We start from the raw sequence: 19,012 nt of genomic DNA on the forward strand, positions 1-19,012 counted from the left end.
CCAGAAGCCGAGGCAGAGTTGGACCCGCCCCTGAAGAGGCCCCGCCCACTCAGGTCCGGCCAGACATGCCCCCAGCCAAGTCCCGCTCCTGTCAAGTCTCAGGCAAGGCTCGCTCGTGCTACACAGCCCCCGTCCCTCCCCTAGGCCCCGCCCACACCAGCCCTCACGACCACGCCTCTCTTCCCCATCGCCCCGCCCAGTTCCCTCTTCGTCCCGCCCCGCTCCGCGGACGCGGCTAGCTGGCAACCAGCCTAAGGGAGGCGCGGAGGCTGGGGCGGGCTCTGGCGCAACCTGACAGCAGAGGCGCTCGGTTGGGGTCTGGGTTGCGGGCGCGGGCGCCATCAGAGTCGGAGACGGAACCGGGCAGCCGAAAGCTCGGAGTGCAGGGCTCCGGGCGGGTGGCGGGGAGGTTATGGCGGAGCCCACGGCGCGACACCTGTCGCTGCCCTCGGGGCTGCTGGAGCTGTGCGCGTTGCTGGGCGCCTCTCAGGACAGCCTCCGCGGCCTGGAGCAGGTAAGGGGCGAGAGGGGAAACTGAGGCGAGGTGTTGGTGGGAGCGGCGCCGGCCGGGTGCACGCGGGCGGGCTTCGGTGGTTGCGTACCCCTGTGGCGCCGGAGCCTCAGGGTCGAGTCCCAGCTATAGGGGGTGAGCGCTGGCTCAGGCGAGGCGGAGGTGGGGGCAGCTGGCCATCCTTCCCTTCCTCTGCGCCCACCCACCTCTCCGGGTGGAGATCAGCTGGACTTGTACCCAGTGCTTGTGGTGGTGCAGACATGCTTCTGTGCATTGAAGCGTTGAAGCGTTCCTCCGCCCTCAGGATGCCACCATCTGGGGCGAGATGCTGGCCCAGCGGGGACCCGAGGAGTCCAGGGTCAACTAGACAAGATCCTCTCCGAGTAGCGACTAAACGGTTCACAGAGCTTCACTGCCTCCTAAGCAATGGATTCTGTGCTCCGCGCTGAATAGTGAGGTTTCAGGTGTTAGAACTAACCACCAGCTTTGAATATTCCGCTTTTAGTCGGGCTAGCTACAGAGCCGTTTTCTTCACTTGCTGTGCAGCCCCTCTTCCCTTCCCTCCGTTTTCACCCAGCGACCAAAAATAGGTTTATCTCCCCGTCTCTGGAAAGACAGAGCCTTCTGAACACCTCAATCTCCTTATTTTTATGCTGTATTTTTCCATTTTCTTAATTCTGAAACCCAGGTTGTTTTCTCCCAATCCATTCTCTCTTTTTCCTTTGACCCAGCATGATTGTGAACTGTCATTTTCTGCAGAGGTTTCCCCAGCGTTCCCTTAAGTGTCTGAATAAATCCTCTTAGTGTTTACATATGACAACATGGAAAAAGTATAAATGCATGCATATTGATTGACGGTTGACTATTCAGGGACAATAAATAGTGGAGGCAAAAAATGGATGCTACCAAGAAAAGTTAAACGTTAGTAAAAGTAACCAAATAAGTGTTAAAGCCTAGATAGTTTCGTCCATAGGCCAAGGTGACCAGTAAGTGGAATTAATCCACATGGAAATGATTTAGAGTGTCCCTCCTACAGTTCTCACTCCCCCATCCCTTGAAATGCCAGTTTGTCCTCTACTGCTTCATTGTCTGTCTGCCTCTAATTTGCCAAACGGAACTGCCTTCTTTTTCTTAGTATCGGAAATAACCTGGTTTCACTTGTGGTTGTCGTAGCATCCATGTCTTGGCTTCCTGGATCTTACAGTGTACCTCTTGCCTGTTCAGTGTGAGACTGCCTTTGAGAACTGGCTGAGTCAGCTCGGGTATTCACAGTGGTACTTTCCTAAATTAGGCAGGTGGTGGCACCCCCAGGTTAAGTGAGGGGAAGTTTCATTATTTTAGTTTTCTTCATAGTGTACTCTTGCTTCTGCTAAGGATTTCAAACAGAGGAGCAAAACAAAACAAGAGACATTCCAGGATTAGGGGGGAAAAAAGGAGAGCTGAGAGGTGGACTAAACGTTGGGGTAATTTCACCACTTCATATCAACATCAGTATTACAGTTAGCCAGACAGATTTTATTACTTTAATTTTTGTAGCAATTCTCTTTTGAATGTTTGAAGCTCTAAAATAATTTTTAATTTTGCTTTTTAAGATTCTCATTTAATAGTCGGATGATGGGGCACAAGCCTTTGATCCCAGAACTCAGGAGGTAGATCTCTGAGTTTGAGGATAGCCTGGTCTACAGCGTTCCAGGGCAGTCAGAACTACACAGAGAAACCCTGTCTCAAACAAAACAAAACAAAACAAAACAAAACAGCAAAACAAAACAAAAGATTGGCAGTTCACTGGGTGTGGTGGTTTGCTCTTGTAATCCCAACCCTTGGGAGACTGAGGCAGAGGATTGTTGTGAGTTCTAAGTAGGCCAGCATAGGCTACCAAGTGAGACCCTGTCTTCAAAAACAAAACAAAACAAAACCCTTTAGGGCCTAGTGGCACAAATCTGTAGTCCTAGTACTTGAAAAGTGGAAGCAGGAAGGAGCTCAGGCTTCTTTGGCTGTGTGGTAGGTTCAGAAGCTAGCCTGGGCTACAAGAGACCTGTCTCAAAGAATAAGTTACCATTTATCTGTGGTCTGGGTATTCCTATTTGGTGACAAATGAAAACAGAAAGCAAGAGGCCTGAGAAATACCCAGTTTAAGGTCAAGAGACATAGTGCCCTGTTTATTTCTTAGAGGGTGACCTAACTCTGTTTTACTTCTTGGATGGGGGTGAGGACTAGTCATTTTGTTGGACATCTTGCCAAGTATTTCAGGGTTGAACAGTCCCCCCTGTGAATCACTGTGGTCAGTTTTGCTTTCCCCCACCCCCTGGCTGAAGATGGAGCCCTTTATTGGTTGCTGAGATGTGAGAGCATCCACTGTAAACTCACCCAAGGGTGGGTGATGTGCTCATACTGCCTTCTGCACCATTCCAGTGGAAGTCTTTCTGTTCTGTGGGCAGCAGTACCAATGAAACTTCCTGGATGATGACAGTTTCCTTTATTTGCACTGTGTAATAGTGTAGTCATTGGCCACAAGAGAACACTCAACCCTGGAAGTATGACTGAGGGACTGGAGTTTACATTTAATTTACTTATTTGAATTAAATTTTTTCCCTTTATTTTATGTGTATGGGTGTTCTGCTTGTATGTATGTATGTATGTATGTATGTATGTATGTATGTATGTATGTGCATCCTGTGTATTCAGTGCCTGCAGAGGCCAGAAAGAACATCAGATTTTCTGGAAGTGGACTTATAGTTGGTTGTGAGCTGCCATCTAAGTCCTGGGATTCGAACCTGGGTGCTGGGTCCTCTGGAAGAGCAGCCAGTACTCTTAATGGTGGAGCTATTTCTACAGCCCAGTTTTGATTTATTTAGATTTCAGTGGACTCCTGCTGTGACTGTGTTGGATAACACAGTTCCAGAGCATTAAAAACATATGTGAATTTCTTTTATTTCTCTAGTGATAGCCAGCCCTCCAGGGAGAAGTAATACTGCTGTGTAACATGACTTAGAAGTAAACCTATCACCCTATGAGTTATGCGGCTCTGGGTTTTGCTTTTTAATTAGCTTTTAAAAAATGATCATTGGATAGAGATTTAATAAACATGAATGCAGGAGATAGCTGTCTGTGTGGCTCAGCTTGGGCTGGCAGAGGTTAGGCTCAATGTTGGCATAGTCTGTGGGGCTGTCTGTCTTCTTAGCCTTGTAGTGAGAGCAGCTACAACATGTGTCACCAAATAACCTATATACACTATACTCTTAATGGATGGGCCTTTTATTTGCAGGAATGTATTTTTTTTTATACTGTGCAGACTTGTCTCGAACTTGCTTTGTAGACCAGGCTGGCCTCAAATGAACACATCTGTCTGCCTCTACCTCCTGAGTACTGGGATTAAAGGCATGCGCCACCACCACCCGCTATGTTAATTTATTCTGAGGAACCAGATGTTGCAGCTGTTTTAGTGACTGTTCATTTGCTGTCTCCCCCACTCCCAGTATGATGAGATATTTACAATGATCCAGATGTCTTCGGAGGGTTTGGGTGGATACATTATTGGATGTTCACTTGGTTAATAGTATATAACTGTGAAGAAAGCTGACTAGCTCCCCTGCAAAGTTAAACATCAAGGCAACAGTTTGAATTATGAAAACATGTCCCAAGCCTTCGTACATGTCAAGAATGTAATGAAGTACCCAAGGCTCTGCAGACACGCCTGGAATTACAGAGAAGGCTTTCCTAGTCTAGCACTTTAAGGTGTTCCTTGCTGTGTTTTGAATGGTAAAACTGTCTTGTTAATTCAGTCAGTTAATTCAGTTAATTCTTGTTAATTCAGTCAGTTAATTCAGTCAGTATTTTCCATGAATAATAACTGCTGAGGCAGCAAGATTTTTAAAAATAACTTATTTATTTTTATTTTATTTGCATTGGTATTTTGCCTGCATGCATGTCTGTGTGAGGGAGTCAGTTCTTGGAGTTACAGAAAGTTGTGATCTGCCATGTGGGTGCTGGGAATTGAACCTGGGTCCCCTGGAAGAGCAGTCAGTGCTCTTAACCTCTGAGTCATCTCTCCAGCCCCTGAGACTGTAGGATTTTAAACACATCTTTTTTTTTTTTTTTTTTTTTTTTTTGAGAGATAGTGTCTCACCAGCTGGAACTTGCCATGTAGACCAAGCTGGCCTTGAACTCACAGAGATCCAACCTGCCTCTGTCTCTTTGATCATGGTATTAAAGGGGTGTGTCACTGTGCTGGCTAGTTTAATGTCAACTAGACACAGTCTAGAGTCATTGGAGAGATGGGAACCTCTATTGGAAAATGCCTCCATTAGATCTGGGTGTAGGACATTTTCTTGATTGGTGATTGATGGGGGAGGGCCCAGTCCATTGTGGGTGGTGTCATCCTAGGCTGGTGGTCCTGGCTTCTATAAGAAAGCAGATTGAATGAGCTGTGAGAGCAGCAGCATCTCTTACATACTCTGAATCAGCTCTTGCCTCCAGGTTCCTGCCCTGTTTGATTTTCTGTCCTGACTTCCTTTGATAATGAACTATTATTCCAAATAAAACTTTTTCCTTCCCTTGGTCCTGGTGTTTAATCACAGCCATAGTACCCCTAACAAGAACACCAACCATGCCTGGCTGAGCACATTATTAATTTTTTCAGCTCTATTTTTAATGTTTTTGGGTGTTTTGTCTGCATATATATCTGTGTACCAGATGTGTACAGTGCTCAAGGAGGCTTGAAGAGGGTGTCAGGTCCCCTGGGACTGGAGTTTACAGATGCTTGTTAGCTGCCATGCTGGGAATTGAGCATGTGACTTTTGGAACAGCAGCCAGTATGCTTAACTGCTGAGCCATCTCTCCAGGCCCTTGAGTACACCATTTTAAGTGACTAAAGAGAGGATGAAACAAGGCATTGGCTTTGGTGTGATGACGATCCAGACTGACTGGGGGTTCAGAGTTTACCAGGTGCCAGAAATGCAAACCCAGGGACAACATCACCTGAAAGCCATTTGTGCTGTATGAGGGGACAGAACTGTACCATGTTCTCTGACTTTCCTACCCTCATAACCTAGATGATGAAGGAGTAGCACTGCTGGGGCAGAGAAACCCAAAGCACTGGGAAATTGAGGTCTGCAAGGAGATTCTATGGGAGGTGGTGACCCTGAAGGAGGGTGTCTGAGAGGAGACCCTGTGGGAGGTGATGTTCCTGGAGGGGAGGCCTAAGAGAAGACCCTGTAGGCACTCTGGTGGTACAGCTCTGCAGCAGCCCACCCTCTGGCTCTGGTCTGGTAAATGAGGGTGAGGGATGAAGGTCTTTCTGGTGAGGAGGTAGAGTAGGCAGGGAGTTGGAGAGTGTCAGACCATTGAAGAGCAGCAGAGTCAGTTGCAAAGGTGTATGTTTCAAGGCCTCTGAGAGGTTAAGTTATGCATGACATTGGGGTACCTTGGCTTGGGGCACAGGCTATCATTTTGCTTAAGGGTACACAATACTGTGACACTTGTGATATGCACATGGGAAGGGATAATGATGGTGACATTCAGACACTTGAATGTAGGGCGTGGACAGATAGGTGTGTGCAGGGTCTCTGCCTCCCTCCAGGTATTTGGTGTGTTTGTTACATCTGGAGGCTCCCTTCTGAAGAGTCTGGATGCTGACACTGGTGGCAGCCTTGTATCAGGTGGGCGAGGTGTCTTCACTATTCAGACAAAACCATGAAAAGTTTGTTTTTGGGTCACTCTGGGACACAGGCTGTCTGGTGCTGGTTTGAAGATGTGACACACGGATGGCAGTGAGCCTTGCTCAGGCCTGTGACAAGGTGGGGCTTGCACATGGTGAGAGGATGATATAACATCCACAGGTTGGAGTCCTATGTCCCCAAACCCATACTGTTTCATCCTCACTAAAGAAATCAGAGGTGAGGGCTTCATCTTCCCTCATCTCCCTTCATCTTCCCTCATCTCCCTTCATCTTCCCTCATCTCCCTTCATCTTCCCACATCTCCCTTCATCTTCCCTCATCTCCCTTCATCTTCCCTCATCTCCCTTCATCTTCCCTCATCTCCCTTCATCTTCCCACATCTCCCTTCATCTTCCCTCATCTCCCTTCATCTTCCCTCATCTCCCTTCATCTTCCCACATCTCCCTTCATCTTCCCTCATCTCCCTTCATCTTCCCTCATCTCCCTTCATCTTCCCTCATCTCCCTTCATCTTCCCACATCTCCCTTCATCTTCCCTCATCTTCCCTCATCTCCCTTCATCTTCTCTCATCTCCCTTCATCTTCCCTCATCTCCCTTCATCTTCCCTCATCTTCCCTCATCTCCCTTCATCTTCCCTCATCTTCCCTCATCTCCCTTCATCTTCCCTCATCTCCCTTCATCTTCCCTCATCTCCCTTCATCTTTCCACATCTCCCTTCATCTTCCCACATCTCCCTTCATCTTCCCTCATCTCCCTTCATCTTCCCACATCTCCCTTCATCTTCCCTCATCTCCCTTCATCTTCCCTCATCTCCCTTCATCTTCCCTCATCTCCCTTCATCTTCCCACATCTCCCTTCATCTTCCCTCATCTCCCCTCATCTCCCTTCATCTCCCCTCATCTCCCTTCATCTTCCCTCATCTCCCTTCATCTTCCCTCATCTCCCTTCATCTTCCCTCATCTCCCTTCATCTTCCCTCATCTCCCTTCATTTTCCCTCATCTTCCCTCATCTCCCTTCATCTTCCCTCATCTCCCTTCATCTTCCCTCATCTTCCCTCATCTCCCTTCATCTTCCCTCATCTCCCCTCATCTCCCTTCATCTTCCCTCATCTCCCTTCATCTTCCCTCATCTCCCTTCATCTTCCCTCATCTCCCTTCATCTTCCCTCATCTCTCTTCATCTTCCCTCATCTTCCCTTTATCTTCCTTTCATCTTTCCTTCATTTTCCCTCTGTTTTTCTCCCTGTGTTATTTCTCACTCCTAGTAGAAGTCATTCTTTAACAGTTGAGAGAAAATAAAAGAAAAATTGTAGGTGGAAGACAGGGGTTTTTAGAAACCAGCAGTGTAACTTTGAATCTGACAGGACCCGTGATCCTCAGTGGGTGCTCAGGGAGGCAGTGTCTGAGCTGGAGCAGGAGCCTGGGAGCTCTCTGCCTTTGCTGCAGATATATCTTCATATGGAGGGAGATCCAGGAGTGGGGTGTCGGCCTAAGGACTCCAATCTGGGAAGATGGCTGCTCAGGCAGGAGGACTGAGCAGAGGAAGGCTGGAATCAAGGGAGTCCCAGGACAGTCTGCCACATTACCTGGAGCAAACTTAGTTGTTTCTGTGACTATGATTGACAAAGAGATGATACCTTTACCTGCTGAGCCATCTTGCCCACCCATCCCATTGTTTATGAGACCTTAGCTCAGCTAACCTAAACTCACTATGTTGCTAAGAATAATCCTTGAACTCTGCTCTTTCTTACTTCACCTCCCAGGGTGTTGGGGTCACAGATCTGTGCCACCATGCCCAGGTGATCCTCTGGCTTTTACTAAATATTGACTTGTGGTTGTTCCCTTTTTTGCTGGTCATGATCCCATTGCTTTTGGGACAGTGCCCTTCCTAAGGCATCAATGATTGCCCGTTCCCCACCCATGCCTGAGCATCCTATATCTGCTTTACTTTGCTTTGCAGTGCTGGATGGGACAGAAGGGCTGTTGCATTTTAAGCAAGTGTTCTACCACTGAGCTACACCACAACCTTCCAATTTGGGCTTAAAATAATTTGGGCTGTATGTTCAGCTTTTACTGATTCTGGGGAACCATGTGCCCCAATGGAGAGAGAAGTGTCTTTGCACTCTGTCAATGCCTTGCCCACTTCTCTGTTTATCTGACCAGATTGTCAGGGCCTGGATATAATGTGAACAATGACCCAGGCAGTCTGAAAAGTATAACACTGATGCAGGTGTTTGTGCGATATGACAAAGTTGAGAACTTCTCGGTGTCTGCCCTCTCACCACTCTGTGTAGGACACACATGGGTGCCCCTGGGGGCTTCCCCCTGACTGAGCACTTGGGAGAAGAAAATGCAGATGGAGTGGCTTGCTTCCAGCAGCTCAGGGCAGAGCCAGCATTTGAACTTGTGTCTGTGTATCACAGAACCTGGCTCTGAACTGTGGTTGCTTCTGAATTCCCAGCCTGTGGGGCACATGTAGGGCCTGGAAAGTTCTGGAAAGAATCATCTGCTGACTCTGGACAGGGTTAAAGGACAGGGTTCCTCTGCTGGAACCTGTGTACATGGAGGAGAAGCAGAGATGCAAACAAGATGTCTACCTACAAAGGGAGTCCCAAATGAGGACACAGGCAGTAACTTTTCTTTTCCTTTTTTCATTTAGCCGTGCCAACAAGGGGGTGGCTGTGTGTGTGTGTGTGTGTGTGTGTGTGTGTGTGTGTGTGTGTGTGTGTGTGCGCGCACCATGCACACACTCATGCCTGTGGAGGTCACAGGTTGATGTTAGATATCTTCCTTGATCACTTTTTTCTACGTTAGTTATTGAGGCAGGGTTTCCCACTGAGCCAGTAGATCACCAATTTACCTAATCTGGCTAGCTAGTTTGCCCTAGGAATCCCATCTCTGCCTCTAGAGCTCTGGGATTATGGGTGGGTGCTGGGATCTACAACTCTAGTTCTCATATTTGTGCCATCTCCCCCCCCCCACACACACACACTGACTCTTATTTTCCCTTTCCTAGATAGGCCAGAAACGAGGGTTAAAGAGCGTCTCTTCACTTGCCCCTGAAGTTCTGTCTGTTTTCGTGCCTCCTTTCACCACACAAGACGATGGCCAGGTGTCTGAGAACAGCTGTATGCTCAGCAAAACTAGGAGGCGGTCCTTCCGGAAGAAGAGAGAAAAGCCCAGGATTGAGTACTGGAAGAGCCACCCAGGAGACTCAAAGGGGCCTGATTCTGAGGATGTTACCATACCAGGGGGCGTGGACCTCCTTGCCCTGCCCCAGTTGTGCTTCCCAGGTACAGTGTGGTAGCAACCTGTGGTGTCCTTATGCTGTGTCCTCACTGAGTGTTCTGCTCCAGAAATCTCCACACTGGGGACAACAGTGGGTTGGATAATGGATTCAGTTCTTTTTCTCTCCCTCCCTCCCTCCCTCCCTCCCTCCCTCCTCTTCCTCCTCTTCCTCCTCCTCCCCTTCCTTCCTTCCTTCCTTCCTTCCTTCCTTCCTTCCTTTCTTTCTTTCTTTCTTTCTTTCATCATTGTTTTTTGAGGCAGGATCTTGCTCTGTATTCCAAAATGGCTAAAACTCCCAACCCTCCTGCCTCAGCCTCCCAATTCTGGTATCACAGATGTACCTGGCACTTGGAAGTCAGTCTTTTTGGTCTGGGGAAGTTAAAGCCTGAGCAGCTGGGGGGGCTGGTGGTGGTGGTGCCTGCCTGCCTCTCTGTACCCTGCTTCCTGTTTATCAAAACAAGAGGAACAAGTTGCCTTTCACCTCTGAGCTCAGCAGTGCCAGTCGATGAGAGTGCTTGTGTGTCTGGGCTTCATGTCTCTGCCAGCCTTAAGAAACATTAAATGGGCCGGTGGGACAGTGGTGGCACACCCCTTTGTTCCCAGCACCTGGGAGGCAGAGGCTGGTGGATCTCTGTAGTTTGAGTTCTAAGACAGACAGGGCTATACAGAGAATCCCTGTCTCAAAAAACCAAGAACAAACAAACAAAAAAAGAATCATTAAATGGCTGGTGTGGCACGCTCAGCTCAAGAGCTGGGTCAGATTCTGTCTCCCGTCCCCCGTCAAGCCTGCTGCCCTTTCCTGGCTGCAGGAGTCATAACCGAGAAACAGATACAGGTTAATCTGCTCTGCCCAGAAGCAAGGTGTTCCTGCTGCTATGCCACCGGTGTGGGGTGGAGGGACTCTGAAGAAGCTGCAGGCTGGGGAAGTTTGGAAACAGGGAGCTGTCTAGAGCAGGCCTGAGCAGAATGCTGCTTGAGCCTCAAAGCTTCTGGTGCTTGCTAGGGGAAGTGCTCTCCACTACCTTTATGCCTTTTATGCATACGGCAGCCACCTAACTGGTTTTCCCCTTCTTTCTGATCTGCCTGTAGGGGGCGTGTGTGTGGCTCCGGAACCAAAAGAGGATTACATCCATTTTCTGGTACTCACGGATGTCTGTGGGAACAGAACCTATGGTGTGGTTGCCCAGTACTACCGACCCCTGCATGTAGGTGGATCTGTTGCTGTCCTCTGAGTTTGGGATGGGCCTTTTGTTGTTGTTTATTGTGGTGTAATAAATAAATAAATCATCTGTTACTTTTCCAGCCCTTCTGTGACTCTGCAACATTGTGTTCCCAGTGCATGCAGCCTCCAGAACTTTTCACCTCCCAGCTCGTGGCCACTCAGCTCTCCCCTAGCCCCAGCAGACACTCTGCTGCTCCCTGTCTCTGGATTTGTCTTCTGCACACTCCAGGGTGTGGAACTGCCTGGTGTTAGTCCTTTTGCAATGGACTCCTATCACTGAGAGCTTTGTTGTGTGTACCTTTGTGTTCTAGTGTTACGTCTCTGTTCATCTCAAGGCTGGAGGTGGCTACCTAGTCCTTGCTCCTGAAAACCCAGTGCTGCATGGGGTGATTGATCCTTTGCAGCACCTGTCTATATGGGCTGTGAGGCCAGAGCTGGTTAAGACCCTTCCTTATATGGCATTTCTGTATGAGATGCTAACTGTCAGCCCCGGGGGTGACATGTCCTTGCTGCCTTTTGTCCAGGATGAATATTGTTTCTACAATGGCAAGACCCACTGGGAGCCCAGCGTGAGCTCAGCTAGACGCTTTGTGCCCTTTGCCGTGTGTGTGGTGTCCCGATTCCCATATTACAACTCCCTCAAGGACTGCCTTTCCTGGTGAGTTGGGGCCAGTGTTGTTATTAAGAGCTAGGTCTGGTGGGCCATGGTCAGGTGGGCCCAGGAGCATTGTTGGAAGCCTGTGGAACCATGTGGAATCAGGATGGCAGGAGGAAGGCAGCACTAAGGGCTTCAGTTTTATTTATTTATTTATTTTTTCAAAGACCATGGCTGGGTATTGAAATGCATGCCTCACTTTAATTACAGCACCTGGGAGGCTGAGGCAGAAGGATTGCCTTGAGTTTGAGACCAATCTGCTCTACATAGTGAATTCTAGCCAGCCTGGGCTACAGAGCAGGACCCTGTCTCAAAAGCAACAAAAATAAATAAAATAAAAATAAAAAGTTATATATGAAGAGAAAGTCTAGGCCTCATGACCTGAGAGAATCAGCAAGCTATCATTTGCTGGGTGATTTAGGGACATTTACAAATACATCAAATCCTGGCAGCATCCATAGCCTTTCTGCTATTGATTGAGAGTTCTGAGGATATAAGGTATTTCTGGAAGACAAGGAAGGCATTTGGTGGGACTCAAATGCCTGTAATCAGGCTGCAATAGTGAGATGGGATGGGTCCTGCCCTGGGCATGAGCCAGGTTTAGAGGCCTGTGTGTTGGAGTTTCAGAAACCATGGTTCAAGGGTTAGGGATGTAGCTCAGTTGGTAGATTGTTTTTTCCAGCGTGCACAAAGCTCTGGGTTATGTCTGCATAAACCCAGCCTGGTAGCATGTGCCTGCAGTTTCACCACTAGAGAGGCAGAGGCAGGAAAATCAAATGTAATCCTTAGCTACTTAGGGAGTTTGAGACTGGCCTAGGTCATGGTCCTAGGACTGGTGCTACTAGTTTGACTACAGACAGGTGGCAGGTTGCATGAGGTCCCTTTCCCGAGACAGAAGAGCAATCTTCAGAGTCACTGAGTAGCTAAATGGCACTTGGTATCTTTTAAGGGACACTTGTTTTAGACTCTACAGGAATCTCAGTGTGAATTCTCAGCATTCATATTTAAATTCCAACGTTATCACGACTCACTTTTCAAACACAGTTGCCTCTTGGGCATAGTTCAGTCTGGCATCTGCCATAGACAAACAGTGTCTATAGATCAGATGACTTGGTTGGTCTTAGGGAGTGAGATGAGAAAGTGTATGTTTATAGAAAGGTCTACCAGCCCAGGGAGTGATGAGGGAGGGGCCTTACAACTGTTCCCTCCTCACTGATACTCTTTGTTCCTTGAAAATAGACAGCTCTGCTACCTCCCATCCCCTGTTCTCGGAGCACATGGTAGTTTTTAAACCCTTGGCTGTTAGAACCTCATGGCTGAAGGCAGGTGCTGCCTTGGAAGGCAGGGGGAAGGCATGCTTTCTCATTCTTCCTGGGCTGGCAGTGCCAATTCAGCAGCTGACTGATCACGTGGTGGCAATCCCTCCTGCTGGATGCCGGTGCAAACATGTGACATCAAAAGGTTCACTGTCCTGCTTTCTGAGTACTCCCCTTCTGTGGTCACTGCTGCACTGTCACAAGGGGGGAGAACAGCTAGAGAGCAGCAAATGCCTGAAATGCAGAATAGAATGTACCATGTATGGGATGTGGTGGCCCACACCTGCCATCCCAGCCCTATGGAGGGAGGGTCAGGAGTTCAAGACATCCTTAACTAACAGGCACCTTTGAGGCCCGTGCGGGCTACAGATGGCCCTGCCTTGGCTAACCAACCAGAAAGGAATGTCTAAACAGGCTTTGGATATACAGCAGAAAGAATACATTTGTGTTGGGGACAGTAGATTATAGGCAGTTTAACTTTAAATAAAAAAAAATTTTTGTTGATATTGTTTTTGTTTTTTGAGACAGGGTTTCTCTGTGTAACACAGCCCTGGCTGTCCTGGAACTAGCTCTGGAGACCAGGCTGGCCTTGATCTCCCATAAGATCCACCTGTCTCTGCCTCCCGAGTGCTGGGATTAAGGGCATTATATTTTTATACTAAATTCAAATATGGAATATTGACTTTTTCTACACCCTGACATAAGACCTGCCAATAGTTATATTTGGTATTTATGTACAAGCAGAAGTGCTCTGAACTGTGGTTGTAATAGGTGGGCTGTCTTTCCTGAGGAGGGGCTGCCTAACAAGGAGGGGCCCCCTGGGTACTCAGCCCTATGGACACCACATCTTAGTCCTATCGGTCAAATTGTCACTGACCCAGTCCTCTTGGATGTCAGCTACACTTTCATACACAATTATGAAGATAACTTTCTGAGGTGCAGTGGTATATTGGGAGAGTCCTGCCATCTCTCTGTAGGTTTCCCACTTGTATCCCATGTGACTACTTCCAAGAAAAATCTGCTGCCCTTCAATCAGTTCCCATGGACAGGTCTTTGCCCCCAGGCTACCACTTGCCTATTTTATTTGTTATTTCTTGATTGACTCAGTGGGTTTTGTTATTGTTGTTTATTTGTTTGTTTTTTTTTTGGTTGTTTTTGTTTTTTGGGACAGGATCTCTCAATGTATCCTAGGCTAGTTCTTCCTGCCTCAGCCTGAGTGCTGGGATCATAGTCATGGGCACTATACCTGGTCACCCCTTACATTTTAAAGTTTTATTTTAAAAATCTGAATGCGCCGGGCAGGTGTGGTGGCATGCGCCTTTAATCCCAGCACTTGGAGGCAGAGACAGGTGGATCTTATGTGAGATCAAGGCCAGCCTGGTCTCCAGAGCTAGTTCCAGGACAGCCAGGGCTTTGTTACACAGAGAAACCCTGTCTCAAAAAACAAAAACAACATCAACAAAAAATACACTTTGGAACCTTCCTCAAGCAGTTCAAAGTCTCATGTCTCTAGTCTTCCCCACGGAAGCATAGCATGCATGCAGTTACACACACACTTTCTAGTCACTGATTTTTCACAACCCCAGAGTGATTAGCATCCAAAAACAAAATAGCTGAGGGTAACAACTGGATAGTGACAACTGGACTGTTGTTTTACTTTGTGACTCTTGTTTTCTTTTTCATTTCAGTTTATTGACTCATCTGAAGCTCTGTAAAGATTTTGAAGTTGACAATCACATAAAAGATTTTGCTGCAAGACTATCGTTGATACCCTGTCCACCACCTGGGCCGCTCCACTTGGTAAATGAGACCTGGAACTGTGCTGAGTTTTTCTGTCATGTGTTGAAGACCATTGACTCAAAATGTTTTTTGTTTTGTTTTGTTTTGTTTGTTTGTTTTTGTTTTTTAGAACTCCCTCTGTAGAGCAGGTTGGCCTTGAACTCACAGAGATCCACCTGTCTCTGCCTCCTGAGTGCTGGGGTTAAAGGCGTGCTCCACCACTGCCTGTCTGGAGTCAAAGTGTTTTAAACTGTTGCCAGTTTCATCCATGTTTAACATTCTCTCCAGATATTGCCCTCCTGGAGTTCTCAGTGAATGGTTTACATATTCACCTCTACAGGAAGAAGTTAGATATTTGGACCTGGGGTTTGGCTGGAGGCTCGTGGCCGGCAGAGCTGGCCATGTGTGATGTGTCTGTTAAGTATTAATTAACTCAGGAGATTGTTTGTTGATCTTTAGAAGCATGCCCAACTTTCAGTCTAGAAGTCCTTTTCATCCACTTATGTTCCAAGCTTTCTTTTCATTTGCCTTGGGTGTTAGGTGTGGGGTTTACTTTTTTGTCTTTTCTTCTGTACATCCAGCAGACAGCAGTAGCCGGCCTCCTAGCCTCCATTCTTAGAAGCACCACTGTGCTGTTTCAACAGTGGATAGATATTTCCCCAGCTGAGTCCCAGCCCAAGAAATTTTACTAGCTTCTTCAGGCCTCCAGGGGCCCCCAGTGAAGCTGTATTAGTTAAGCTGTATTAGTTAACCTTCTCATGGCTGGGATAAAATGCTGGCAGAAGCAGCTGTGTAAGAGAAGGAGGGCTCCAGGGACTGTCCCGTCCCCCTGGGAGCTGGGAAGGCACTGTGTTGTTCCTGGCAATAAGAGTGTGTGGCTGTGGCTTTTTTCATCTTGGTAGGTCAGGAGGCAGGGGCTAGACTGGAACCAGGCCTTGGGCTTTGATGGCCAGAGGCCTGCCCATAATTCAGTACTTCAGTCAGCCAGCCCTCATTTCTTCTTTTTTTTTAATTAATTTATTTTTTACATTCCAATCCCGGTTCCCCCTCCCTCCTCTCCTCCCACTTTCTCCACTCCCCCCCCCACCTCCCATCTACTCCTCAGAGAGGGTAAGGCCTCCTCTAGGAAGTCTACTAAGTCTGTCCCACCATCTCATTGAGGCAGGGCCAAGACACCTCTCCACCCGCCACAGCCCTGTGTCTAGGCTGGGCATGGTATCTCTCCATATAAAATAGGCTCCACTAAGTCAGTTTGTGCATCAGAGTTAGATCTTGGATCCGCTGCCATGACCTCATATATTGTCCCAGCAGCACTATTGTCAGCTATATTAAGGGAGTCTAGTTTGGTCTTATGCAGATTCCCCATTTGTCAGACCTGAGTCAGTGATCTCTCACTAACTTGGGTCAGCTGATTCTGTGGGTTTCGCCATGATAGTCTTGACTCCTTTGTTCAACAATATTATCACTCCTCCCTCACTTCGATTGTACTCCAGGAGCTTGGCCCATTGGTTAGTTGTGGATTTCTGCTTCTGCTTCCATCTCTTTCTAGAAGAGGGTTCTAGCTTCTCTGGGTTGTGGATTGTAGACTGGATATCTTTTGCTTTAGGTATGGTATCCATTTATGAGTGAGCACATACTGGTATTTGTATTGGTCTGGGTTACCTCACTCATTATTTTTTTTTTCTAGTTCTGTCCATTTGCCTGCAAATTTTAGTATGCCATTGTTTCTTACCACTGAGTAGTACTCCATTATGTAAATGTACCATATTTTCTTTATCCATTTTTCAGTTGAGGGGCATCTAGGCTGTTCCCAAGATCTCAGCCCTCATTTCTTCTCTTGTTTTGTTTTCCGAGACAGGGTTTCTTTATCTGGCCTTGGCTGTCCTGGAACTAGCTCTGTTCCAGGCTGGCTGGCCTCGGACTCGCAGATATCCAAATGCTGGGATTAAAGGCAGGCACCACCACCATCTGGCTCTCACAACAGTTTCTAATGTGCCCAAATGGCTAGTGTGGGACATTTTGACCTCTGTTGTAGACAGTTCTCTGAATTAACAGTGGTTCCTGGTCCTAATAGATATTTAACATGAAGCCACTGCAAGTTGTCTTTCCCTCTCGAGCGGACCCCGAGAGCCCCATCATCGACCTGGACCTTCACCTCCCCCTACTATGCTTCCGGCCTGAGAAGGTGTTACAGGTGTGTGGGTGCCAGGAGCATTGCTTGCTAGGTTCAGTGCTGCTTAGGAATGGGGAACTGACCTCAACCTCTGGGTGTGTACCCCGGGACTGCCCCAAAATACAAAACCAGGAACCCATGTACTCAGAGTATCTATGCCCTGTGCTTAGAGTCAACACTTGGGACAGCACCCGTGTCTGTAAGCAGTCTTGGTTTTGGTTTTGGAAAACAGAGTGGGGGGATGAGGCTAAGGGCAGCCTCTGGTCCTGGGTGAGGGGCTTCCCGTGTCCAACCCAAAGCAGCCAGAAGCAACTGGAAACAAGCAGTGTTCTTGCCCCCCTAGATCCTGACCTGCATCTTGACAGAACAGCGCATCGTGTTCTTCTCCTCAGACTGGGCCCTGCTGACACTCATCGCTGAGTGCTTCGTGGTCTACCTCCACCCCCTGCAGTGGCAGCACACCTTTGTGCCCATCCTGTCGGGTCAGATGCTGGACTTTGTCATGGCTCCTACATCTTTCCTCATGGGCTGTCATCTTGACCACTTTGAAGAAGTCAGAAAGGTTAGGGATCGAACTTAGATTGGGGGGAATAAACCCACATGATTCCATTGTACGGCTGGTGGGAAGCTGCATTTGAAAGAGCTGTGTGTCTCCCACATGTAACCTGTGCAGTGAAAGGCAAAGACAGGAAGTGCTCACTGTGCTGGAGTGCATCGTCATTCTGCCTGTAGGCTCCTGGGCTCTGGACACCACAAGGCACATGTGTTTACATGCTCAGACAACAACCAGTGCACTGTCTCTTCTGCCCCTGGACCACGTGCCCACACTGCAGTCTTATTTGTTCTTTTCCTGGGTCTCAGGTTGTGTTTGAAATCAAGATGCAATTCAAGGACCAGAGTCTTGTGTTAGCCTCCCAGCTCACCTAGGTTAGGAGCAGTACCGTGGCTTGCAGTAGACTCACAGTGAGGACTGACATTTGGCACTGGAGTAGTGTTACCTCTAACCTCCGCTGCTAATTAGCTGTGTAACCTGGGTGAATCAGTCCCTTCCTCAGCCTCTTGCCTCATGTGTGAGAAGAGGCAGGGGCATGTCCTTATGGGCCCAGTTTCAAGCCTGTCACATGGCTGGCATATAGATGGCCACTCCACTGTCACTGCAGCACGCTTTCTAGTTTGTTGTTCTAAATGCATCCCCTGTGCTTTGTTAATACTTGGCGTGCTGAGGCAGGCAGATCTCTGTGAGTTTGAGACCAGCCTGGTCTACAGAGCTAGTTCCAGGACAGCCTCCAAATCCACAGAGAAACCCTGTCTCAAAAAACCCCAACAACAACAACAAAAAAGTCCTCTCTGCATTCTTCCTGCCTCAGCCTCCCAAGTGCTAGGATCATAGTGTTTGGCTGTGTGTGTGTTTAAATTGTGACCTGTCATGGGTCTTGGGTAGATGGATAACTGTCAGCTTAAAAACTGTTGACAGATACTGAGGTTGTGTCCCCTTTGACTGTGATGGCAGTGCTGCTGAGGACATGGTTGTTCAGAAAGTTCTTGTGTGAGCGAAGGTCTCCCTTTTTCTTGGGGATCCATTATGGCTAACCATCTGAGATACTGCCAGCATCTCCAAGGCAGCTGCAGAACTTGAGAATACAACAGGCAGTCCCCTCTCATGCCCTTGGTGACTCCTGTTACTGTCTCTGATCCTGTTGCTTCAGTGGATGACAGCCAGGCAGCTCAGTGCCATCCAGTGTTCATTTATTTCCAGCTACTAATGGCAACCATGTCTTTTCATGTGTGCATTGGCAGTTCCACAGGGCAGAAAGAATAGCATTGAATTGGGTTTGTTTTGTTTCACTTTTTAAAAAAGTGTTTGTGTGTGTGTGTGTGTACAAGGGTACAATGGCATATATATTATGGCATGTTGTAGAGGTCAGAGGATGACATTTGGACATCAATTCTCACTTTCCACTTTATCTGAGGCAGGGTATTGTTTTTGCTTTTATGCTGTGAACTCCAGTGAGCTTCTGTGTGATCCTCCTGTCTCCACCAACCATATCACTGTAATCCTCCTGTCTCCACCAACCATATCACTGCAATCCTCCTGTGTCCATCATCTCAATGTAATCTTCCTGTGTCCATCACCATCTTACTGTAATCCTCCTGTGTCCATCATCTCAATGTAATCCTTCTGACTCTACAATCTCACTGTAATCCTGTGTCCACCACCCATCTCATTGTAATCCTCCTGTCTCTACCATCCATCTCACTGTAGAGTGCTGAGATTAAAGATATACACTACCAGCTGGGTGGTGGTGGTACACACCTTTAATCCCAGCATTAGGGAGGCAGAGGTAGGTGGATCTCTGAGTTTGAGGCCAGCCTGGTCTACCCAGAAAGCTCC

The 19,012-nt window shown here is 47.8% G+C and overlaps 1 protein-coding gene across 5 annotated transcripts in view; it reads left to right on the forward strand.

The window, feature by feature from the left end:
• Positions 1-229: 229 nt before the first annotated feature.
• The window catches only part of Dennd3 (DENN domain containing 3), a 53,612-nt gene continuing 34,829 nt past the window's right edge, over positions 230-19,012 (forward strand). The window contains exons 1-7 of one of the 5 annotated variants that reach the window (XM_035440661.1): positions 230-514; positions 9,204-9,480; positions 10,565-10,680; positions 11,222-11,355; positions 14,357-14,468; positions 16,522-16,641; positions 16,964-17,182. In XM_035440661.1, coding sequence (XP_035296552.1) covers positions 413-514; positions 9,204-9,480; positions 10,565-10,680; positions 11,222-11,355; positions 14,357-14,468; positions 16,522-16,641; positions 16,964-17,182 — 1,080 coding nt within the window. In that variant the 5' untranslated portion in view covers positions 230-412. Of the gene's footprint in view, positions 515-9,203; positions 9,481-10,564; positions 10,681-11,221; positions 11,356-14,356; positions 14,469-16,521; positions 16,642-16,963; positions 17,183-19,012 lie in introns of those variants that run through there. The other 4 variants (XM_035440663.1, XM_027403791.2, XM_035440662.1 and 1 more) reach the window with 4 other exon arrangements.

This window comes from Cricetulus griseus, chromosome 2 (genome assembly GCF_003668045.3).
Source record: "Cricetulus griseus strain 17A/GY chromosome 2, alternate assembly CriGri-PICRH-1.0, whole genome shotgun sequence".
NCBI classification, from domain to species: domain Eukaryota; kingdom Metazoa; phylum Chordata; class Mammalia; order Rodentia; family Cricetidae; genus Cricetulus; species Cricetulus griseus.